The 26,479-nt window shown below is 40.2% G+C and overlaps 1 protein-coding gene across 2 annotated transcripts in view; it reads right to left on the bottom strand.

Moving 5' to 3' along the window:
- LOC143378482 (putative G-protein coupled receptor CG31760) overlaps nt 1–26,479 on the bottom strand; it is a 187,622-nt gene that overhangs the window by 18,052 nt on the left and 143,091 nt on the right. For both annotated transcript variants that reach the window (XM_076830256.1, XM_076830257.1), the window contains 7 exons: nt 26,309–26,441; nt 19,067–19,220; nt 18,857–18,966; nt 6,639–6,853; nt 6,306–6,444; nt 6,125–6,230; nt 5,813–5,956 (listed from right to left, as the gene is read on the bottom strand). In XM_076830256.1, coding sequence (XP_076686371.1) covers nt 5,813–5,956; nt 6,125–6,230; nt 6,306–6,444; nt 6,639–6,853; nt 18,857–18,966; nt 19,067–19,220; nt 26,309–26,441 — 1,001 coding nt within the window. The remainder of the gene's footprint in view (nt 1–5,812; nt 5,957–6,124; nt 6,231–6,305; nt 6,445–6,638; nt 6,854–18,856; nt 18,967–19,066; nt 19,221–26,308; nt 26,442–26,479) is intronic.

The following is a 26,479-nucleotide window of genomic DNA, read 5'->3' on the forward strand; positions in this document are numbered from 1 at the left end:
GTTCGATGCATTTCTTACTCACCAACAACCACTTTCCATGATTGTCCTAAGCACCAATGACGTGTTACATCTGACCTACATTCAGGGTCGATGTTCTCCAATCTGTCTGCTTCAATGTATACAACACAAATCTGGCGCCCAACCATCATTGTAGTATCATACCAGCCTCCACACTCCACAACGATTAACATCATTGCAGCAAATGCACAACACAAATCCGGCATCCAGCCATCATTGTAGTACAACTCCGAAATCCATACAACACAACGATAAACATCATTGTAGTAAATGCACAACACAAATCCGGCATCCAGCCATCATTGTAGTACGATACGAAAGACTATACATAATATAACTCTATTTACAACCGAACTCCGTTAACTACTGTTCCTATACCCACACCCCTTTCAGGATACCACCGCAATCCATGGTTTTAGTCTCTCAGCTGCGACGACTGTCTTCGCCCGTCGCCCTCCTTCCCGTAAATCTTCGACCTCATACCGGTCATTCACTAGGACTCTGACGATTCTAAACGGTCCCTTGAACCTGGAACGAAGTTTTCTGCTCTCTCCCGTCGCTCGTTCGCTAGTAATTTCAACCATGACAATATCTCCTTGGTGATATCTTGTTGCTTCCTGTCTGGTCTTGTCGTATCTCCCCTTTTGTTTCCACTGATCATCCGTGATATGGTCGACAATCCTACCACGTCCCTCCTGCAGATCCATGCGTTCAATTTCGGTTTGCACTTCTTGTAGCCATCGCGCCTCCGCGGTAGACTTAGCCTTATAATCCATCAGCGCCTCCGTAGGGGTAATTCCTATACCCTTATTGTGTGTCGTATTTAACGCGCTCTATATGGATTTTACGTTTTCATCCCACCGTTCAGGATCTGCGCCCGCGGCCATCGTCGCCAAGGATGCAACGATAGTTCGGTTATATCGATCACATTGTCTGTTAGCACGTGGTGTAGCTACCGCGTTCAACACTTGACGGATGCCATACGTTTGACAAAATATCCGAAACGTCCGTGCGGTAATCGCCGTTCCCCTATCGCTGATTATTCGATGTGCAACCCCAAATAAATGTATGACGTCAAGTAATATTTTCACTACTCGTTTCGCCTTAGTATCCTTCACCGGTTCTATAATTGTAAACTTTGTGAATTCATCCACCATGACAAAGAGGTAATTATTCTTCTTTCGGCTTATCTCGAATGGCCCAACGTGGTCAACGTGTACGGTGTGAAACGGCACTGGCGTCTTTTCAATGGGGTGTAACATGCCCTGTTTTTTTTCGACGTCCGTTTATAGTAAAGACATTGTAAACACGCCCCAATGTATTTCTTCACAAAAGCTGACATCTCCGCGAACCAATAATTGTCCTGAATACGTAGCAACGTTTTCTCGAGTCCCAAATGCCCTGCATCGTCGTGGCACAACCGACAGATTTGAAAACGCGCCGACCGCGGCACGAGCCATGCCTTGCATCCATCGCCCAGACGTCGATATACCTTATTGTCTGCTGTTCATCCTGCAGCTGCGCCGGTTTTACTTCATATAAAGCTGCTTCCTTAAGCAACCGCCCGAACGGCACAGGCTTCCTGAACTGCTTCACCAGTACTTCTTTGAAACTATCCCATGTAGGATCTTTTCGTTGCTCCTGGTCGTACAATTTTCTCGCGTGTCCCTTCAGATTGAGGGCGATAATTCGCATTACACAATCGTCGCTCCATCGATATCGTCGAATAAGACGGTCGACGTCTTTCACCCACTGTTCCACGTCAGCACTGTCGCGTCCGTGATCAAACTTTGGCACCAAGTATTCATCGTGCACTTGTCTATACGAAAGGTTCCACATCTCCCGCTTTAGTCAATCTACGAGGTCTTGCAAATCCTGCGATGGAGACCTGTCTCTGTCACACCCAGATCGCCCCCGGCGGCGTGAATGATCGGATGAACAGCTCCCCGAACGATTTCGGTTACGACTCCTTGAATCATCTCGCGGATGATTCCGTGACCGATTTCGCGAACGTTCGATCGAGCGCTCCCGTGAAGAATTTCGCGAACCACCCATCACTCTACTCACTATTACGCATGGCTAAAAAGTCTCACACTAAAGTACTTGGATGACGCTAACGATAACACCAACACAATCGCGTTGAAAAACGTCCAGCGATAGCGTGACGGCGCTATTTACGTATCGCACGTGTTACTATCCCACTTCTGATTTATAAGAGGTAGAGGAGTTAAATGAAACCCAAGACCACTACTGGTAAAAAGTGCGATATTGTATTCGGTGCTGAATGTAATAAAAGGGTCCGTTCGTTTTCGAGACGTTGTGGTAACTGCGCATCGGTGGAAATCACGGACTCGACCGCTCATTGAGAAACATTTGGCAATTGTCTGCTTTGGTGCGGTCGCCGCAGCCATGCAGCGCGAGCAGATCCATGATGCCTCGACCAGCTTCTCCGCTCAGCGTCGAATTACCTTACACGTTTTTGCCGTATTACACTGAAGTTTCGCTATGCCGAGCACAAAACATAACAATACGATAAAATATCCGGAACATTTATCATACTCGATAGCGCGAACTGTTCAATAATATCGATCTGCACGAAAGATGTACATTGTACATACATTGTATGTACGGACCTGCTCGGATCGTTCGAGCCACTAGATTGTTTTAAACCGCTCGAAACACGTTCCAAATGCTCGGTTCTTTCGAGCTGCTCGCTTCATTCGAGCCGCTCGGTTCTTCCGAATCGAATTTCGAGCTACTCGAATACTCGAGTACTCGAACAGCCTCTACCTGCATGGCATGTATGTATAATATAAACTGAAAAATGTACAACGAAACGATACGAAAGGTGAAGAATGCCAAGCACATCACGTTTATCTAATGAATTAAATAGATTCGAGTTACATCTCTCATATAGCTGTATCGTAAGTGGTAGATTCAGAAGTAAAAAGGTAAAAGGGTAAAAACGAAAGTTCTAGCTGCGAGTAGAAATAATCGTTTGTGTTAGACAATGTGTAAAATAACATTTCTCATCAGACATTGACGTAAAATTCGTTAGTGCTGCGTTACCAAACAATCGTGCTATAGGTAGAATATCGCTAAAATCGTCTCTTTTGTATCTATTAAAATATCCAAATACATAAATACGTAGTGTTACAGTTAAACATGGCAAGATGACTTCTATTGTAAGAAGTTACTTTACTCAACAAAAAAAGCAGATGCAGACAATGTGCAGTTTGCAATCACAAATGTTTTGATGAAGTATTCCATTTAGATATTGACTTGTAATATGTAAGTTACATGACTAATCCCCCAAATAGCACAAAAACATCTCATGTACGTCTAAAGATGTACGTTAGGGCGGAGCGATACTATATTGACGAAAATTTGAATTTGCAGTTGGCCTGGGTGCGGGATAGTTGTCTTTTAGATTAACCAGTATCGCTCCGTCCTAATGTACGTGTTATGTACTTTCGGAGAATGTCCCGAGAAGGCGCATATGCCCCCCGTATGTCGTAGGAAGGTCCTATTAACAAAGTGGGATAACCTGAGGATGTGCTCTGTCAACATCCTCAGAACATTTTCCGAATGTCCGAAAGTAAAGTCAAATAAGCCCAGAAGGCGTCTGAACGGGAATCGAACCCAGACTTCCAGCTTACGATGCAACCGCTTTTCGCAACTACCCAATACAAGCCTTTACAAAAACTTTCAATTTCTAGGCATACAACTATTATTAAGTATGTATAAGAGATGCGAATTGACACGAAATATTCTACAAAATATCATTCGACGTCTAGACTCATTCCTTATAATTCCATATTCGTTTTAAGGCAGATGTTTTAACGACGTTTTAGAACAGACGTCTTTAAGATGTCGTGTGCTCTCTGGGAACATTTCATCGAATTAATTAAGCCATTTTGCTGCACAATACAAAAATAGGACTAAGAAGGAAAGAGAAATAAATAAAATGCCAAAAAGAGCTGAAAGGCGAGGTTCAGTCGTAAGACTGTTTTGCAACCTAACCTAAACATTCACAAGACTTACGAGACGAATGTTCTCGGAACATCCGAAATTTAGCGATTTCGAACATCAATAAGATTTACGAGACGGATGTTCCTAGAACATTCGAACTTTAAGTCTTAAGACATGCGTAGAATTTTCGAGACGGACGTTTCTAAACATGAAACGGACGTCCTTGAGATGTACGGAGCTACATATCTGGGCTAGAGCTGTTACTACCCGACCCGTCGGGTACCCGGGTACCCGTGAAATACCCGGGTAGACAAAAATTACCCGTGAGATACCCGGGTAGACAAAAATTACCCGTGAGATACCCGGGTAGACAAAAATTACCCGTGAGATACCCGGGTAGACAAAAATTACCCGGCTACCCGGGTAGACAGAAATTACCCGGCTACCCGGGTAGACAGAAATTACCCGGCTACCCGGGTATGCATGACATAACCGGCTACCCGGGTATGCATGACATAACCGGCTACCCGGGTATGCATGACATACCCGAGTAAATGAGTTAGTTGAGAATTCCGATTTGACAGCCGATCCTCTTTCGACTATTGATCATTTTCAACTAACATCACTAATGAACGGATATTGTCTGCGCGTTATGATTATGAAACGGAAGAAAATTGAACAGGAGCTTGTTACAGCGTCCTCGATGTCCGTGACCATCGATGAATGGTCATCCCGATCGCAAGATTCCTATTTATCCCCAACGGCGCATTTTATAACAGATAATTGGGAGCTAAAAAATTTCACATTTTCCACGCATGATATACATAGTTATACAGGGACGACATACCGCCGAAAATGTCACAGCCGTTATAATAGGAAATAGGAATGTAGGAAGGTGGAACATTACAAATAAATTAATTGCTGTGGTACATGGGAATGCAAGTAACATGAATGCATCAGCAAATTTATTAGAGAATTTAAAATACAGCATTTCGTGTACTGCACATAATTTACAGTTATTCATAAAAGGCGCCCTTCATAATCGTAACGCGCAGACAATATCACATTTAATTGCTTAAAATTCATTACTGATGTTAGCCGAAAATGATCGAAAGGCGAAAGACGATCGGCTGTCAAATCGGAATTCTCAACTATCTCATTTACTCGGGTGTATCACGGGTATCCGGGTAGTCTGGTAATTTTTGTCTACCCGGGTATCTCACGGGTATCCGGGTAATTTTGTCTACCGTGGGTCTCATCGGGTACCCGGGCCAAAAGAATAGTTTTAATCTGGGCTGGTACATGTATACATAATAATAAAAATGCCACTACCCTTTGAGGTACGAGGAAAGAAGATTAATGAGAAAGTATTTGATAAATCTTTATGTTCTCATTCCTGTATGATCGAAAATGAACTTTGATTCAAAATATGTGCTCTTGAATACATATTATGTATGTACACCCATACATACGTCTCTATTTTACGCGATCTCATTTTACATGGTCACAAAATATATCTATATTATATGAAACTGAAGTAGATGTGCCAAATATTTCTAATAATGAGGATAGCAACTTTGAACTAATTAAAAAGAAAATGTTAACCGCTTTGAAGTACAGTACTGGCAGCGACAACGAATAAAATTTAAATTTGTGTTTCTGATCTACGATTATTATTTTTTTTTTTTGTGTAAATATATGAAATAAATATTTTTACAACATACACGGTTTTTTCTCTTACATATTTTTTTGTACTGACAGATTCCATTTAGGAAATTTTCAAGCGCGTATATGATTTAGAACATCTTTAGAGATGGTTTACCATAAGTTCCTCGTTTTCTTGAATTAAGGTTGTTGCTTCCTCAGGTACCAGGTCGGTCCTGTTCAACGAGAAGCTCGCTGTAACGCCACGTGCTCTAGCACGACTATCCCACTGATCTCCTTGACCTCGTAAAACTCGAATCATCTAAAAGTGTACATACGAAAATATTTGAAAATTTATTTAACAAGCATAACATTATCTAAAGAAATCGAAAGTTTTATGTTGTAACTATAGTAAAAATAAAGAAAATATTTAATTGTAAATTTACTGTACTGCAAGGAAAAGCAGAGTAAGTGGAGTAATATCTGTCACCTTGGGTGCAAATACAAGGAACACGGTTACGGAAGTAGAAAGTTGCGTGCGCAAAAAGCCCAGTAAATATTTGATATCCGGCCCAGCGTGAGGGAAAATGAAAAGGCTGGAAAGAATTGAAGAACTTACATTTCAAATTGATAATGTTACGAATGCATATTTCAGAAATGAAAGGTCATACTGAATGGCGATCATGTTTATATTCACAGCTGCTATGTTGTAAATCGCATAGCTTATCAAACGGGCCTCGTTGAAGAGACTTTCTGCGTTACGTACGTTGTAACACACTTTAATGCCCCATGCAAGGAACATAATTTCTCCTATAAGAAAAGGTCAGTTTGTTGTACATACACTTCACTTGTAAATAATTAATTTTCTTGCAGTTTCGATGAATTTATAGTTACGATTGACATTAAAAAGTGACAAATTATGCGTAGTCGAATTTAATATCACGAAAGTATTTGTTACGATTTTCCATTTTAATATTGTTCTAAGAATTATAACATATCATTACCAATTGCTAAACTATGGTCCCACCAGTTGAAAGAACACTGATAGAATTTCAGACCATAGTTATCAGCTATCACCTCGGCATATGGCGGTGCACTCAGCGTCCATGTACCAAGATAAATTAACATTACTAATAGTATTGGGACCATCCACTGCAACAGTTGCTTATCTGTAAGTTTCACCTTGTGTGCACTTTTGACACGGTATGTGAGAGAAACTCTGTGGACAAAAAATTTAGTTGAACTTTCATTTCAAGCGTATCTGTCATATAAATATATATATACACCACAGGAAAAATGTATTGCATTACTTCAAAGTTCAATAACATTGTTAAAATTTATCGAAATATGCTGCCATGAAAAGTAAATTAAAGCCCGAATCTTCTACTTTTTTATTCCGTCAGCCGATTTCACTTAAGGGGGTAGGTCACCCTCGCTAGCCTTAAAACAGGAATTTCTTCAAACGCAAATTGTAAGGTGATAAATAACAATAGAGACAACGTTTTTTTTTAGTTTTATTCGTTGTTCTATGAGCTTTAACACATAAAACGAAAAGTCTAAATATCTCTATGTACATAAAACTTGTGAGTAAAAACGTAATGGCATGTACGCGGTGCACCGTTTGATGGTGTACATAAAATCTCGAAAACCGCTCCAATGATTTGGTTGAAAATTTAATGAGACATGCAGGAAACCATCCCCTAAGATGTGTTGGACGCAGATTTTCGAAAAAAAATAATACAATTTATATGTTGAAAAATACGATTTTAGTGATTTCTTGTATGGAAAATATTTTTTATCTTTTTTTTAAGAATTTATCTCGAAAATCTGCTTCCAACACATCTTAGGGAATGGTTTTCTGCATGTCTCAATAAATTTTCATCCGAATCCTTGGAGCCGTTTTCGAGATTTTATGTACACCATCAAACGGTGCACCGCGTACATGCCATTACGTTTTTACTCACAAGTTTTATGTACATAGAGATATTTAGACTTTTCGTTTTATGTGTTAAAGCTCATAGAACAACGAATAAAACTAAAAAAAAAACGTTGTCTCTATTGTTATTTATTACCTTACAATTTGCGTTTGAAAAAGGCCTGTTTTAAGGCTAGCGAGGGTGACCTACCCCCTTAAGTCAGTGCCCAAGGGATAAAATCCCCTCTTAAAAGATGCTGTCTAATTATAAAAATTTCTTGATATTTGACAAACGCTACAACCTGCAAGCAATAATTGTTGCAATTTTGACGTATACTATTAGAAAGTTTGATCATTTTCCTTCAAAACGATAAAAACCGCATTAAGAAAGAATATTGTTTAACAAACTTACGAACATTTAAACAAACGCCTGCATTTGTAAGATTTTATGTCTTTCCACCATAAATAGAATATGTAACAAATTCGTATTTGTTGTAAAAAATTCTAAAGAAGGAGTTGAATGGTTTCATAGCATCCATGAAGAACTTAACTGTTTTTAAAAATCATTATTGTTCAGAGATATCAAGCTCATATTATTTTCTCAATTGATATTTCGTATTTTTTGAATTATTTAAACAACCTGTAGCAAATACGTGAGTTTGAAATTCAACAGTAAATTCATAAAGCCAGGAGACTTATTTAGTTACAAGTTGTGAACCGCCACATTGATATTGGGAGTATCGGAAGACAGAAAAAGAGTTCCAATTTCGCCAATTGGAAACCCTATATCCATATTTTGGGTCAAATCATTCAATGAATTTATTCTAGAATCTGGAACTTCAGTAGTGTGGAAGTTTGGATATGAGATGTTAAAAGATGATGCGAATTCTGGTGCGGTCTCGGTAGAAGTAAAAATGTTGAGATATGTAGAGGAGTTTTTAAAAAGTTTCTCCATCCCCTCTCTCTTCGTTCCCTAAACCCGCGCATTCACCTGAGCATTCAACCCGAATAAGGATCGCACGAGCGCTGATTAGCTCGTGCGATGCTCGTTCGGGGCCCGGGGCTCGTTCCCATAGGCACCGAACCGAACGAGAACAAAAGTCACGAATAAAAATATTGCAACAGCTAGTGCTAGTTTTATTGTGTTGTAAGGTGACCTGTCGAGTGAATGAACACTTAAGTTGCATGGCTAATGACTGAACACCTAACAAAATCAACAACAAAAACAATAAAAAGTACCTTGAACTTAATGAAGAACTTAAAAAGAACTTAGTTAAATAAAGAAGTACTCTGTAAATTTTAACATGAAAAGAGGGTGGAGGTGTTAATTTTTCGTATGATATGAGCAGCGTTCATTCACTGCACAAGTCAGCCTATACATAGCTCCAAAGAAACTAAAAAGAAGAAACATTGGTGGATGAAGAAAATATATACTAATAGCTGAAATGAAATGTTTCTACGAGATTTGAATGCTGGAGTAGGGTGTAAGCAATTCAAAAACTTCACGAGAATGTCGTCAGAATATTTTTTTGTTATGTTAAATTATAGTCAGGATAAAGTTGCAAAGCAATATACTGCTGTCAGAAAATCCATTACACCTGAAGAAAGAGTGGCAATTACTTTCAGACTTCTTGCAACCGGTGATTCTTATAGTAGCTTACAATATCGTATCAAAATATCTAAACAAGTTATTTAAAAAATTATACCAGAAGTGTGTGAAGCTATAATTGAGAGTTTAATTCATTATGTAAAGGTAAGTCATTTATTAATCATGGTATCGTCCGAACTCGCCTATCTACAGACGCGGTAGCGTCTCGACGCCAAGTACAGGAAAGAAAGTACAGGAAAGACACCCTGTATATGTCGACTGTCGCTACCGCTATCATTTACTCGTCGCACGGCTAATCCAACCTAACCTGAAACTTATTTCATTAATATCTCATTACGCCTGCAATATTTTCTAAATTTGAAGGCAATTTTCTTGTGTAAACCGCATATAAGCTTTCGAATAAGACCACTTTCAATAAAATCGGTCCACGCATAACAGAGATATCGTAATATCGTCTCATGGATCAGTCAGAAACATGGACCTAAGAATTAAATGGACGGAGCACATACCTAGCCCGTATTATTCAGAAATACATCAAAACCAGACTTTTTTACATCGCGAAATCAGTAACCAGCAATCTTTGTACGTCTAGACAATATTTGACCAACTTAATTCAGTTCAACAGACATTAGGTAGATTGTTTTAAAATATTTTTAAGTTAATCACTTCTACGAAAATTATGAGACTGAGAGTTATAGTATTAGGACTTGTAATCAATAAAATTAGAAACTAAGAACCATTAAGAATTCTTTAAGAACGATTGCAGTGAGGTACATTCCTGAATGTTTTGGTTTCTTAAGACTTGGTAAAGCCTGTCCTACATATGAGCAATATATATGTGTATATTTGTGTGTATATATAACATATGTATAGTTTTATACATTTAAAAATAAATATGTTTACTTGTACAGATCGAATTTGTATATACGTTCTTTACCATCCTACCATCACTAGTTGATAATATGGTATCGCCCGCAACGTCCGCGGTTTTCATTACACATCGCGACCGCGTGGACAATTTGGACGTAATTGTAATACACCCTATATGTATAAGCATTCAGCATTCCATTTCAAATAAAGCGCGACGCATGCGTACTACTCCGCCAATCACAAGCCGTCCACCACGACTTCTCCCCTCTCGATCGACTGACTGGACCCCCTCGTCCATGTTGAGACTTTGTGCTCCGTCCATTTAATTCTTAGGTCCATGGTTGGAAACGGTAAGATTTTTCTCCTAATTCTTCTTCTTCTTCTCCAGTCAAAATTTTCGTCAACATAATACGTATACGCGTTACACGCACATCTTCAGCCAACAGAAACTAACACATGTTTCGTTCATCTACTCCAAATTTCGACAGTTTACCGTCAAGTTATAATCAATTTATAAACGTGTTTTTACAAATATTGTATCGTTTTACCATTGAATTGCAACCAAAATGCAGTCTCAAACACAAGGTAAGTTGGCAAAATTTGAATTGCGACATGTTTGAATATCATCAAACGGTTTTTTATTTGTAACTAAACTGAGGATTTTATGTATATATAGATAATCGAAGCGTAAAATGATGCTGTGACTGGATTTATCCTTAATTCTGTCCCGTGATAATTTGTAAGTTATAATATTAAAAATTATCTGAAGTCATTCCCTATGCAGAATATACTTGTAAAAAGAAGTAAGATCCCCATAAAAAACTTAAAAAGGAAAAAAATAAGCCAAGTACATGAAATCAAATAAATCACAACAGAATAGAAGATAATAATTAGAATATAAAAAAATATGTGAAATCAAAATGAGCTGCAAGTACATAAAGATGCTTTCCAACTGCGCTTAAGATGACACAACTACATATACACAGCTAAAATGCTGTGTTCATACATTCCATTACCCATATCGCGGACATTTTAATAATGTGAAGATAAAATGTAACATCTAGACATTTGCCTAGATGTCCGCGGCCTCTAAGTCAAATACTTGGCGTGGCCAGGCAAGGTCAAGGTGGCGATGAATAAGAATTATTTAAAAACGCAAAATAATGAAAGTGTATTCATATTGGCAGAGTTTTAACTTGACAAATTATGTGAAAGCCTGCGAGAGGGAAGGTATGTGTAATGATGATCTGAGAATACCTTGCCTGGCTACGCCAAGTATTTGACTTCCAGGCCGCGGACATCTAGGCAAATGTCTAGATGTTACATTTTATCTTCACATTATATATTAAAATGTCCGCGATGTGGGTAATGGAATGTATGAACACAGCATTTTGAAAAGCACCTTTATGTACTTGCAGCTCATTTTGATTTCGCATCTTTTTTTATATTCTAATTATTATTATCTTCTATTCTGTTGTGATTTATTTGATTTCATATACTTGGCGTATCTTTTTTACTTTTTTGAAGTTTTTTATTGGGATACATTATATCCACACGCATCGAGTCCTGTGCGACCCGAGCTTTCGCTGAGTTGCTCGGACCGATCGAGCACGCGTTCGGACGATATCATGGAGTGGACCGAAGAAATTTTGCTGAAACTTATAGAAATATATCGGAAGAATGAAATATTATGGAACTCGAAACATAAATGTTTCGATAATATTGTACAAAACGAAGTCGCATGGCGTATAATTGTCGAAGAGATGCAAATAAATATAGAAGATTGTAAAAAGCAACTCGACAGTTTAAAAAGTTCGTATAAGTAGGCGGGAAAATGGGAAAGTGAAAAAGACGACTACAACTGGGCGAGGTAAAAAGTAATTATGCATAAAGGAGTACATCTCACCGATTTTGATGACCTTGAAATATGTTGTAAAGCTCAACATTCTGAACAACTTTTTCCTGTACATGTTACCGCCGCTCGACCTTCGTTTCCAAGATATTTGCGAAAAACTTCCGTGGATTTATTCCGATGCAACATATATCGCTTTCCAACTTGTCCCGGGTATTACCTAGCATTGGTTGTGTTTGTTTAGTCGGGAGGGGGTTCCGCTCACGGGTGCGTAAAGCATGTTAGCGAACCGATGTGAGTTTGGAGATTTAATCCAGAAACTTGCGGTTGCCCGTCAACACCCCGACTCACATCGGTTCGCTACCATGCCTTACGCACTCGCGAGCGGGCGCCCCCCCCCCCCTCCCACTAATTTAGCCCCAACTAATACTAATTCCCTGGACAAATTGGAAAGTGGAATGCGTTCCGTCAGAATAAGTCAAAAGAAGTTTTTCGCAAATATCTCGGAAACGAAGGTCAGCTTCATCATTTCTTTTGTCCCATGCTGACACATACGCTGTCACGGACGGGTACTGTAGGTAGGTATACGGGAGTAACAACGGCCGAGCGGCGATAACATGGAAAGGAAAAAGTTGTTCAGAATGTTGAATTTTGCAACATGTTCAAACTTCATCAAAATCGGTGAGGTGTACCCGTTTATGCATAATTATATTACACGTCTCGTTCTCGATGATAATAACATGTAGTAATGCTTGCCATGCTGCACTTCACAACGTTCGGAGTATAAGACTTGAAATTCGGCGTCCTAGGGCCCCGCTCGCGGTCCCGTGGTGGTGGCTTCTGGCGCCCTCTTTGTCATATTTGTTTCGTTGTATGTAAGAACTTCGGACGCTCAGAGTAAAACTAGTATTATTATTGTGATTTACTTAATAAGTTAATGTACAGCTGCAATGAAAGAGTCTAAGAAGAAAAGGAGAGTTCGTTCGAGGTCAAGGGACAGTGGTCAGACCGACAAAAAACTGCAGAAAATGCAGGAACAGTTACATAACCTAACTGAGGTTGTTGCACACCTGGCCCAGACAAAGGAAAAGGAGAGCACCCTACCTAGTACCTCCTTGATAACAACATTGTCTTCAGAGCATATGAATGAAGATGGAAATTCTGTTCAGGGTGAGCAAATTAAAACCTTCAGCCCATCCTTATTTTGGTCCACACGAACCTCATGTTTGTTAGCATCAATAAGATGCTAACAGGCCCACACGGCAAAAACAGGAATTATTCAACAAGAATATCCTTGGTAACAAACTAAAAGAGGAACTATCCACAATAAGTGGTACTTTATAGATCCCGTTGCATTTTGGTAGGTGAATCCCAGGAATGTCAAGGCAACAAGGAAAACCTATCAGGTAATACCAGTGAGGTTTCACAAAAGGAGATCCGCCCTGGTACAAAGAGCCCAAAAGCTGCCTCATCCTCTGACCACCCAAAAACTGGTGTACGCCCAGAATTGCTGGAAATTTTGGGGGATGATCCCAATGCATCAAACGAACTACAAACACAGTTCAATAGCGAACTCAAAAACAGATGGAAAAAGTGGATGCTGGATGGCTTTCCTATGAATAACAAGAAGCCACTAATGCAGAAATGTCCTAAAAAAGGAGATTACTACACTGAGGCACCAAAAGTCAACCCAGAAATCACAACGCTAATGACAGAGATTGCTGTAAAGCGTGATAAACACTTTGCGGCTGCGCAAAACTGCGTTGGCTCAGCGTTTCTAGGTACTGCAGTTTTTCTGATCCTGGATGACTCAGAAGAAGGGGTCGACCAGGAAACAACATTACATCTGTGCGACGCTGGGAAACTAATGTCTGATGTTTTCTACCAGCAAACAGTGGCTAGGGAATCGTTCATTACGCCAACATGAAACAAGCAATCAGACCAACACTAGAAGCCACTAAGGCAGACGAGTGGTTGTATGGTTTAAAATTTGTTAAGGAAGTAAAGTCAATAGAAAAGATGTGCGCTTCCCTAAAAGCGCAAGAGAAGCCTCTTGTAAAATCCACTTCCTATAAGTATCGGGATCAGGGAAACTTGAAATAGCTACCTGCCAAATACAAACAGGTGGGGAATTACACACAAAGGCCACAGATAAAATTCAAGACCAAGTACCAGAGACCGAGCCAGAATGTCTTGAAGCCTCATAATCGAAAGCCGTATCAGTCATCGCGGAAATAAACACGGTAAATATTACAGCAGATCGTTTAAAGAATTTTATAGAACATTGGAAGAACATTACTATAGATGGAAATGTTCTCGAGTGTTTGAAGGGATACAAGATCCTATTTAGGGAGATTCCATACCAACATAACCTCTCAGGTAAGCCTTGCTGGTCGGAATCAGAGTTAGTCAGAATAAAAAAGGAAATTGATTTGTTGCTATTAAAGAATGCCATTGAAGAATGTACGGATAGTGAGGGGCAGTTCGTCTCCCCTTACTTCTTAGTTTCAATGCCAAATGGATCTAACAGGTTCATCATAAATTTAAAAAATTTAAACAAATTTATTAACCCACCTCCATTTCAAAATGGAGGATATTCGTGCTGCTAAAAACCTAGTAACGAAAAAGGCATTAATGTGCACCGTCAATTTAAAGGACGCCTTTTTCTTAATCCCAATACACAGAGATTATAGGAAATTCTTAAGATTCATACTTCAGAAGAAATTCTACCAATATACTTGTTTGTCATTTGGCTTGTGCTCTAGCCCTTATGTTTATACAAAAGTCATGAAACCGGTAATGAATACTCTAAAAAGTCAGGGAATCCTATCGATCATTTATATTCATGATATTTTAATCACTAACAAATCATACACGCATTGCACGAGCCATGTGGGGAAAACGATAAACCTGTTAAAACATCTTGGCCTGCTGATAAATTACAATAAAAGCTCACTAATGCCCAGTCAGAGATGCAAGTATCTAGGATTCTGTCTGAACTCAAAAGATTTCACTTTAGAGTTAACGGATACGAAAAAACAGCAAATATATGCTAGTAAACATGGCAAATTCATTTCAAGAAGGCAAACCTTATAAAATTCGCGGCTTTGTTAAGCTACTGGGAGTGCTGACAGCAACATGCCCTGCTGTAGCATACAACCCTCCCTTTTGCAAAAGACTAGAAAGACAAAAATCCTTGGCATTAATGTTAAGTGATAATGGCTATGAAGGAAAAATCCTTATAAAGCATACCATGAGAAAAGATCCACTATGGTAGCAAACAAATGGAATAACTGTGATAAATCCAATCAGAGCACTCGAATTTGTGATCGAAATATCTTCAGACGCCTCTCTGACTGAGTGGGGAGCTGTCTCCCATGGTGTAAGTACCCACGGTTTCTGGACTGGAAAAGAGAAGCGCTTCAGTATTAACTACCAGGAACTATTAGCGACATTTTTTGCAATCAAGTGCTTTGCGTCACATCTGGATAACTCGGAGATACTATTGAGAATAGATAACACCTCCGCAATAGCTTATGTAAATAAAGCAGGGGATATACAATTTCCTCATCTAAGTGAATTATCCAGGAAAATTTGGAAATGGTGTGAGGAGAGGAAACTCTGGATTTTCACGTCGTATATCGCTCCGGGAAAAAACGTCGAGGCCGATACAGCTTCAAGACTTTCCAACTTACAATTAGATACGGAATGGGAATTAAATAACCCAATTTTTAAGATAGTAAATAAAAAATTCGGCCCATTTACAATATATCTGTTTGCTTCGAGACTAAATAAAAAATGTAACAAATTCTGCCCCAGATTTCCTCATCTTGACGCCGCTGGCGTAGATGCATTTACTATGTCATGGAAAGGTGAAAGATTTTATGCGTTTTCTCCTTTCGCACTCATTTCGAGGATCTTACGAAAGATAATTATAAACAAAGCAGAAGGTGTGCTGGTCGTAACACTATGGCCAAGCCAGTCATGGTACCCTCTATTCAATTCACTGTTAAAGTCACCACCGTTGATATTTGAGCCAGATGAAAACACTTTATTATCTCCGTGCAGACAGAAAGTACACCCATTAACATCCAAACTTTCGCTGATGGCAGGGAATTTATACGGAGGGCTTTTCTGAACAAAGGAATCGACGAGGATTCAGTAGACACCATGATAAACTCGATCAGCGAGTCAACCCTCTAGCAATACAAGAGTTCGCTCAAATTATGGGTTGAGTTTGCGTACAAAAAGAATATACACGTTTTTGGTGCCGGAGCGCTAGATAATATACAATTTTTAAACCAGCGTTTTAAAAATGGCGCTAACTACGGAACCTTAAACTCAACCAGATCAGCAATTGCGCTTATATCACTACGAAAGGTAGGAGAAATCGAACTCATCTCAGGCTTTTTAAGGGGTTATACCTAGTCAGGCGGCCAAAAAGAGGAGAATATTTGTGAATTTTTTTAAAAAAAACAACTGAATATCCTCCTGTCGAAAAGGTTCTATAAATTCTTTTGAAATACAGCATCCCTCGACACAAAAATGTAGAGCATTTGCATTGTTGCACTCGTTGTACAACACCAACAGTTATAATATATTTGGCAAGTATCTGGGAACAAATTAGTCACGTACAAAACCGGTGAGTCGTCATAAGAATATAGTCGTAAGTACTGTGTACTGCCGCGCTCCCGTTAGTTCGCTAACGTCTCGTCGACCGCGCCTTAAGCCCGTCACCTCGGGCCGTTCTCCATTCGCCCCCTTGGCACACCAGTCGCGAGGCTCGCCACAAGATGGTTCCACCTTTATGTAGAATGCCATCTAGTGTTTTTTAATATAGTTTGTGTTCTTCCTGTTTCGGCATCATAGTCGGCATGCGAATGTTATTGCGCACGTGTATTCAATTTCTCTAATGTATATTATTATTACTATCTTAGACCAAGGTGTAAATGAGTGTTTTATTTTTCCTAACAAAAAATCTTCCTTGGTTATGGTTCTCATAGCCGGTAGCCATATGAAACGTAACCTAAGAAAACACTTTCCCCGCCACGATTGTCTAATTTTTTTAATGGACCCAAAACTTTGGCGAGAGCACTGCAGCCAAATATTTAAAGTGTGGATAAATCGGGTCTTGTAGAGAACCATTTTTTTGCTGGTGTAGTGTCTACTGTCACCGCGGGACATCTATTTATGAAGTATAGCGATGTCAACAGAGCTTCTCCCCACATTTCCTTTTTAGGACAGAATCAAATATCAGTGACCATGATTAATTGCTTCAGTTTTTCCATTCAGTTGTGGAGAATGTGGTACGCCCTGTGGGTTTCTCCCACTCCCGGTCGCGTTGTAAGGGATGCGCGTGATGCTAAACAGGCGATCATGACAGGTTAGCGTCTCCGTCGTCATGTATAAAAGGTGCCCAAAAATTCAGGGACTTTCCGAAACATGCAATATCCCGATGCAAGAAGACATGGAAAAGTCCTTCACCGTTTTGGGATCTGAGGCTTCGTTCTGGAGATGAATATTAGCGATGGAACTTCCGGGTCGCGCAGTTTACAGCCGAAACAGCTGACGCGGAACAGCCACTCCTAGCACGCAAATGCAGGAGGCACGCATAGATACAGACCCACACACACAGAGCCGACCGCGCTGGTTTAAACCGTGAAAATGAACCAGCGCGATCGGCTCAACTATGGTTGTGAACCTGTATCTACACGCGCGTCCTGCGTGTGCGTGCGAGCATACGTTACCGCGCACTCAATTCCCTCGGATTTAAACTGCGTGGCTCGGAAGTTCGACCGCTAATATTTATCAGCTAATAACTTGAGAACGAAGCCTCGGATCCGAAATCGGTACAGGACTTTTCGATGTCTTCTTACATCAGGATATTGCATGTTACGGAAAGTCCATGAATTTTGGGACACTCTGTATATACCCAGATAACACACGACGTCTTAAAGACGTCCACTTTGCGTCCGTTTTTGGTCTGAACGTCTTATAACCATATTTTGACGTCTTAAGGGGGGAACCTTCTGTAATCGTAAAAAATCAATCTCTTTTTGCGCTTAATCGATAGTATTACATATGGAAAACATCTTCATAGAGCATCCGACCGAAATTCGAACTCTAAAAGTTGTACGCGCGCGCGACAAGAGCGAAAACTTTGAATACGTCTTTCTTGGAAACACTTTTTTCACATTTACAAAACCGGGTCTAAATGATAGTTCAAAAACTATTCAACCAATTAAGTTGCGCTTGTGCACACATGTAGTTTATTATATCTTCTCGTCGATGTACCCCTCCTCCAAAAAAAAAACGAAAACTAAATTTTTACCCACTTTTTCCATAAACCGAACGAGAAAGTGTGCTGAAATTCGCTAATTTTGCACTCTTTCTTCTCCCATAGCGATATCGGCTAAAAGAAATTGTGCAACACATTCTGCGTGTTGAAAAATACATTCCCTAACGCTATTTATTTGTAGTATATGTATGAATATTGTTCGTAATATTATATTCGCATTAGTATAATTTTTGCACTAGCATTATTATCAGTGTAAAAGTCGAAGAAATTTTGTTAGAATAGAAGTCAGAAAGTCAAAGGTGTCGATTGCTAACAAAACAGCAACGGCCGCGGGGCGCTCATTGTCAGTGGCTTTGCGGTCCGCGCCAAAGAACTTCGTGTCATAGATGGGATTGCTGTTTTCCGTAGCGTGCTCGGGAGGCAGGAGTAGGGTGGTCAGTTACATATTTTGTTCGGCAGTGTACACCGTGTGCATTAAAATCTCGGACACTACCCACACTCACACAGTGAAAGAGCCAGCTAATGTGAACCGTGTAAATTGGTCTGTAAGCGCTCCCCCAATTTGATTGGCTCTTTCACTGCGTGTGTGCGGCTGGTGTTCGAGATTTGAGTGCACACGTTGTACATATATTCAATATTTTAAAATTCTTAAGCTTATATTATTTTTATTTTTACTACCGCCAAGTTTTCATCAGCAATGCGGTGTAGGAAATGCAAAAACCAAGATGTCTTGTCCATTTTGTGGCGATACACGAGTACATATCCAAAACAGGAAATATGGCAGCCATCTGAATAGATATGAAAAAAATTAAGAACGATTTAGAAATATGACATTTTGATATTTTTTAATATTTTTATACAAACAGTTATAAGAAATCATGTACGTACCTCGAGATACATAATAGCGCAACCTAAAAGCGTGATGGACAGAAATATCGGTGAAGCGACCTTGAATACTTTGAGCTTGCGGTGTTTATACATATAGGCCACCAGGAAGATGGTGCCGAACACGCAAAAAATTGAAAACGATAGAAGTGTGATTCTGAAAATATACGTTGAGTTAGCTGGTTGCCTTCAAAACAGATTATCAATTTCTGCTTTCGCAAATTTAACAATACATTATAAACGATAAATGAACATCTTTATCAAATGAAAAAATTATTTAATCATTTTACCTAATGACAAAAAAAAATTTGAATTTCAAGAGTTCTACATGATTGAGTTTCTTTGTACATAATGTTTGACAATTTTTCGCACAACCTTCGGTAGTACCAATGTATGTATATTATATGACCAAATTAAAGAAGAAAATTTTGTACACGGTATATTAATTACTACAAATACAAATAATAATTATCCTAATATTTAAGAATAATATACAGGGTGCTGAAACATATTACGTAAATGCCATTTGAACTTGTGCCCGAACTATTGACTGAATTGAAAAATGGTACAAGGGAAATTTATACTGCATTGAAAATAGCTTTTATTGCAATAAAAATGAAATTTTTTTTATCTCTAGTGTTTATTCAAGATCCATCTGTTGTCACCGTAAATGAAACAGTACACTTTCAAGCCCATATTTTTTTGCTATGTAAATCGAATTCGGCAATATCTTATGATCTGATTTTAAAGAAATTTAATATTAAACGGAAAATTTTATTTTTCGCACTGACTGATTCGGACAGTGGTTTCTACTTTCTACAATTCTTAAACACATATTAATTTACCATCAGGACGTTGTATATTAGTTACTATAATACAATAATAGTACATATAATTTCCTCAATATAATACTTAATTATACAATATCATAAAAATAAATTAATTAATTGAGGACATTAAATAATAATCATTATCGTATGTATTATTTTATGGCGGTTTGCCGCACAGAAGCACCCAGACGCTAGAGGTGCGTACAGCACGAGGTTTCTCCTCCCATGACAATTGACGATTGCGAACTGGTTACGCTCGCGTTAAAAGTGTTCGGTTGCTGGGAAATTATTTGATGGACAAACTTATCAATGAAGGGGGAACACCTACAGGAGTGGTGGTAATGTGTGCGTGTTGCGACGCCAGCGTTCGAGACAAGCCAAGTGACCCCAACGCGAAGCTACCACGAAGTGACGCCATGGCTAACCAGCGTCGACAACCTATTTCCCGGCAAGTTAGTGTGTAGTTTGAGTGTACATAAATATAGCATAAAGATATCCTAGTGAAAAGTGTCTGTCCTTGTGAACCCTTTTATCCTCAAAATTGAATGCTTTCTTCCGGTAAAGATAAACTTGTGGATAAACCAGCTGTAAATAGGAATCACTGGCATAGTTATTTGGCGGGTGACTAATAACAGAAGGCAAGGTGGGAAGAATAAGTATTAAAATAGATTATTTAGGTCTCTAATCACTATACAAATATTGTTTTCGTCGAGCGTGTCCGATGGCCAGCGCAGCGACGGCTGCGTTCTGGTAAGCAAGCCTTCTGTGCTTCCCTTGAGCAGTGGAGTAGCCGGTCCGGTGTAGGTGACGCTGGTCAGTGATCATACTTCGTTTAAACTGCGCGGCCCGTAAGTTCCACCGCTAATATTCAACTGTTAATTACTGAGAGCCAGCGGCAGTGGCCGTGACGGAAACACCGGTTCTCGTTCGATCACCGAAGTTAAGCATCACGGGGGTGGGTACTGGGGAGAGATGGGTGACCGTTTTTCTCACGGTGCGCCGCTTGCTGCTGGCACCTTACGGGTATGTTTCCCTCGGTTGCGAACGTATATAATTCGTGACCTCAAGGCCTACCCTATATCAAAATTCCTTACGGTGATCCCATCGAGTCAAGCGTGGTCTTCAAATTTCCTTAACTATTTTCCTCCCTTCGTAGTGGTTGTTCGCCCCCAACACCTGTCGCAATAAGCGAAAGCTTCTAGCTCGGCAGAGCGGTTAGTCGGGGACCCTTCACGCTCAACGACAATATATCTGTTAATTACTGAGAAGGAAGCATTGGATTCCAAAACGATAAAGGACTTTTTTCCTTGTCTTTTTGCATCAGGATAATGTTCTGAATTGTCCCTCAATTCTGGGACATCCTGTATTGCGATCTGTGTCCGTGGTTCATGCCCATGATGTGTACAGGGTGTTCAAGTACAGGTGGGAGAAAATTTAAGGGGTGATTCTAGACACCAAAATAGGACGAAAACCAAGAGTAACGATACTTCGATTGAGACTTCGTTAGTTAGTTATAAGCGTTAAAGATCTGCCTAAAAGCAGGGAACTCGCATGCAGCGGGGCCCGCGGGACAAATCAGGCGAGGGGTCGACCAGTGGTAGTTAAAGCCACTGTCGCATAAGGTTAGCTCACCTCAGGGAAGCTGTGACAAAATTTATGACACTCAACATGGTCATACAATTCTGCGACACTTAATCCAAAATTAAAGGGGTATCATCGAATTACGCCAGATCTGTCAACTCGCTAAAATGCATTTTTCCATTATATCCACTATAATCAACTCTGTGATCGACACACACATGCGCAAGGAATCACACCACTCCCGACAGATAAAAAAAATCATATTTCCTGCACTAAAACGTGTGAAAAAGTTTAAAAAGAATTAAATTTACTGCATTGACACACGTCACAGAATTAAAAATGATATCAAATTTACCACCACTAAAACTCGCTACGAAAAAAATACAGATACACACACTCTCAGACAATTGAAACTAATAACTCTTAATAGTCGATTTAGTTGAGACTGACACGAGAGAGTTGGCCGGCTGACCTCCATCGCTGCTCCTGGCTTTCTTGCTCGTGCCGCCTCGAGATGGTATCCTCCAGAGCTAATCTGCCTCACTGCCCCAGCGCCCCCGCGCGGCCGTGGATGCGGGGTGAAGTCCATAGAGGCCCGGGACGGCAAGGCGTGCAATAACCTGTTAACGTGTCTTCCCCGTTCGCGTCACTCGCTTTTTATAGGCCAGCTAGCTTGCGGACGTTGACCTTACTAGGGATGCGGACCGTCATTGACAGAGGAGCTAGAGTACCTAGTGATCGCCCGGGGTTTTACGGAGTTTGTTCATTGGTTTGAAGTGCACGATGGGCGATCCTCCCTCTTTGGTCCCAGCGGTACCAACCCGCTGTTTCTCGTAGCCTATGCCTTCGCCGTGCTTCACTTCGACCGAGATAACCAGAATTCCGACACACCCCCTAGCGTACTCGCGTCTTGAACCAGCTAGGCTGGTAGCCGTCCTCATCCCGGAAGAGCGGACGAGGCGCTCGCGGGGGACGGAGCTCGTGCCCTCGATTGACTAAGCCCTCCAGCCGACACGACAATATTCTGCGAGATGTCTGGCGAGTGCATTCGCCCATACATTCCGTCAAGTTTGCACGAACAACATTCAATATGTTTCATAGAACAGCGCACCCGGGAGCGAGGGTAACCGATCGCATAATATGGCAGCGACATGACTGGCCGGACATGCACCGCGATATTGCACGTTAGTGCAAACAGTGTACCGATTGCTAACAGACAAAGGTGTTCCGACACGTTAAGCGGACCCCACGGCATTTTGTGGCTCTCGACGGTCGTTTCGACCAAGTCAATATGGACATCATTGGTCCATTGCTGTCGTGTAACGGCTGTACGTACTGACTGACGATGACAGATCGAGTTACTCGTTGGGTGGAGGCCATCCCTCTGATGGAAACGTCAAATCAGACTGTTGCTAGAGCTGTTTATGATACGTGGATTTTTTTTTATGATGCTTCCAAGATTTTCACCACGGATCAAGGGGTCCCAATTTGAGTGCCGGTTATATTCCGCGCTTCTGTTGATTGGGTGCGAGCGGATTTGCACAGCCCCTATCATCCTACCTCTAATGGAATGATAGCGCATTGGCAACGCGTATTTAAGGCCACAATTATGTTCCATACGAGCAAGGATTGGACAACGTGTAGGGCACACGTATGGTCGCTATTGGTAGACGCGACAATATCGATGAATACGAGCAGAGCGAACGGAACACATGTGGTGCGAGCAAAGCATCCTCCTTGCCCTTGTGTGGTTCTGGCGGACAGCATCTCGGCAAAGCACAGTACTTTGTATCGGAAGACCGTAATGATTCGTCAGTGGTCGACGCAGCCCTACAATTGAGCATTCCTGTAAACGCGGAAACACCACAGCGTCCTGACCTCAGGATGTCCGCGCGAAAAAAGGTCAAGTTTACGCTAAGCACGAAACCGCCCGCGTGATTTGATGTGAATGGTACGAGAAGTGCGTCGCTGTCGTGCATAGATGTATATAGACTTCGTTTGTAAAATAACGTTAAGTTGTAATGTTTTTCAGATGCATAGAATGAATTGTGCAGTTCTATTCCATATGCAAATATACAGGGTGTCGTAGAATTGGGGGACAATCCGGAACATGCAATATTCCGATGCAAAGAGACATCGAAAAGTCCTTTACCGTTTTCGGATCCGAGACTCCGTTCTCAAGTTAATAACAGTTGAATATTAGTGGTGGAATTTCGGCCTCGTGATGTTTAAAGCCGAAACAGCTGCCGCGAAACAGTAACCCCTAGCACACACACGCAGGGGGCAAGCGTAGATACATACCCACACACACAGTAGAACCCGACCTCCTGTCCGTGTGTACTGCCTGTTCTGCTCTTTTCTCCAACAATCCACGTTGCCGAAACCAGAACTTCAGTCGGAATTAGGAGGTTGGGAGTTCAAATCTCAGTGCAGTGGTTTTATTTTTTTTCTTTACTTATTCTTTAATTTCACTTTCCAACTTCTTAGTAGAACAAAATCATGAAAATTATTAATTTGCAAAGCATTTTCAAAGTTTGATTGTTTGGTTTTTGTTAGTCTGCCGCCGTTCTATACACAAACACAAATAAACACATAATTGAAATCATAATTATAATTATAATTTTATAGGATAAAATATAAATGTTACTATAAACTTATGTTTTTTCGTTAAAAAAAATAATTCCCTCGATAGAAATAAATATGTAAGGCACTATAATACAATTATAACTGTGTGTAGTTCGCGATGACGTGATAATGATGGGAGACGTGTTTTCAATGTAAATTTTATAACTGTTTTTTATATATATATATATTATACATATTTTAGTTTGTAAGATGTACATAGTGAAACCGTTAGACTAGTTGTATTTGGCACCTCTGGCGCGACCAATGGGTGGTCGGCCCGGCCGATCTTGGCGTTCCCGTGGTTCGGGTGGACCGAGTAGCTCGGGCCGCGGGCGCGGTGGGGGGCCGGGTACCGTTCTCTACCGGCGATCCGCGAGGTAGCGCTGCCTTCTTGTCCGCGCGACAAGACTGTAAACATGCGCTAATTGCTGTTGTTGAACTCTACGCGATTACGCTCCTACTTCGGCCTCGGGCTTCGACCCGATTTCTTTGTGATTCGCGGAAGAACTCTGTGTCAGCTGAATCGGAGTTAAAATATATTCTTTTCTTCTTCACACGAGTGTCGAACCCATTTCCGCTAATCCAAAGGCATCCATTTCTTTAATTTGAATCGAGCGTGATCAATACTTCGAAAGTGAAGTACATTTCGCTCAAGTTGTAACAGTCGCACGCGACTACTACTGACGGCGCCGCATGTTTTGCTAAATTATTTCATTTCTGTATTGAAAACACAACGCGCCTATCCACTTCTGTTTATGTTTTCTGGAGGAAAAATGTCGGCTGCATCATATGGAGCAGTCAAATTTTCTACTAGCCCCTTATTTTTTGAAATACATTGAAAGATATCTGCAAAAATTGTGCATTTCGGATGTCCATTTTCCTTTGGTCGATGTTTAAAGATATTTAAATGTTCACAATGAAATAATAACTAATATCGTTGCATTCGGGGGGGGGGGTTATAGAATAATTTGACGGCACAACCAACCGAATAACTATTACTGTTCGAACACAAAAAGATTTTCAATGTTGGAAATTTGCATTTTTTTAAAATCGAATTTGTTGAAAACTGAGGAGGATGGCGAAAAGCGGTTTGCGGATTCGTATTCAGCGCACAAAAATCTATAAGAAACTGCTATTGAATGTTACAAGCTGATGAGCTGTTGAACAATGTTATTATTGTATTTTCTTGATTAATTACTTTATTATTAATTTTATAGCAAATAATGCGGAATGAGTTTCGTGGCGAACCATGCGGCGTGGGGACGATCAGCTTTGGCTAGCCGCGTCGTCAAAACGCCCGCGACTTGTTGAGCCACGCGTCGTGCAATCGCATCTTTAGACATTCGGCCTCTTCTCCAAAGGAGAGACTTATAACGAGACAAAACTTTATTCGGTAACAGGTAGTAGAAAATAAACCGGGCGATTCTACGTAATAAAATAAGACCAAAATTAAGAGTAACGAAATTGCAGTGGAGGCTTTGTTTTCTCGTTATTAACGTTTCAAAATTCAGGTCAGAAACGTCTTAAGCAAGGTAATTCGGAGATCAGCGGCTCACGTTGCATAGATCAGTCAGGCCGCATATAGTTGCCCTAAAAAAGCACTAGCGCTACTTCTGCGAGGTAAGTTATTACTCATGCATCGTTATTTTTTTTTTGTGCATCGGGCATTTTTCATCCAAATATTTAAATAATAATAACTAAAAACGAAGCCTGTACAACAATTTTGACGGAAATATGAAACGTAAAAGAAATGATAAACAGACTACCTGCTAGTATCATAGAGATCAAGAATATAGAGAGTGAGACATATAAAACTGCTAGTCATGTTGTGTTTACGTTTTGAAGAGATTGAGTATGATCACTAATTGTTAGTGGACTAATAATTATTTAAAATATTTTGAAATTAAATATATGCAAATATTTGTTTCGTATGTGGCTTTTGTGATGAAAACCTTCGAGTAGCCGCCGGAGAATTTTGTTGAATCTTTTCTAACATAAGAGTTCCACATGTCCATATTCCAATTTTTGCTAAACAATCCTTTAAAGCATATTTATATAAAACTGCTATTTTATTTTTAACCAAAAGATATACTGCCAATGTTTAATTAGAAAATTGTCAAACATCCTGTATTTACAGTAAAGAAACTTTTGAAATCAGCAATTTTACGACTAGTGGTTAATGTAAGTGGTTTCTTCATAAAATTCGTACCTAAATGGCCAGTTGTAAGTAGCTAGGCAAGGTTCGGGCCCCTTACATGAAGCGCATCCTGGTGCGCAACGTACGCAGCGAAACACCTTTGTGTAAGAATCGCTTACATTTCGTTGCATTTCTTTCCAAGCAGCTGAAAATTGATAATTGACATGAATTAAAACATAAATT

This window comes from Andrena cerasifolii, chromosome 2 (genome assembly GCF_050908995.1).
Source record: "Andrena cerasifolii isolate SP2316 chromosome 2, iyAndCera1_principal, whole genome shotgun sequence".
In the NCBI taxonomy this organism is placed as follows: Eukaryota; Metazoa; Arthropoda; class Insecta; order Hymenoptera; family Andrenidae; genus Andrena; species Andrena cerasifolii.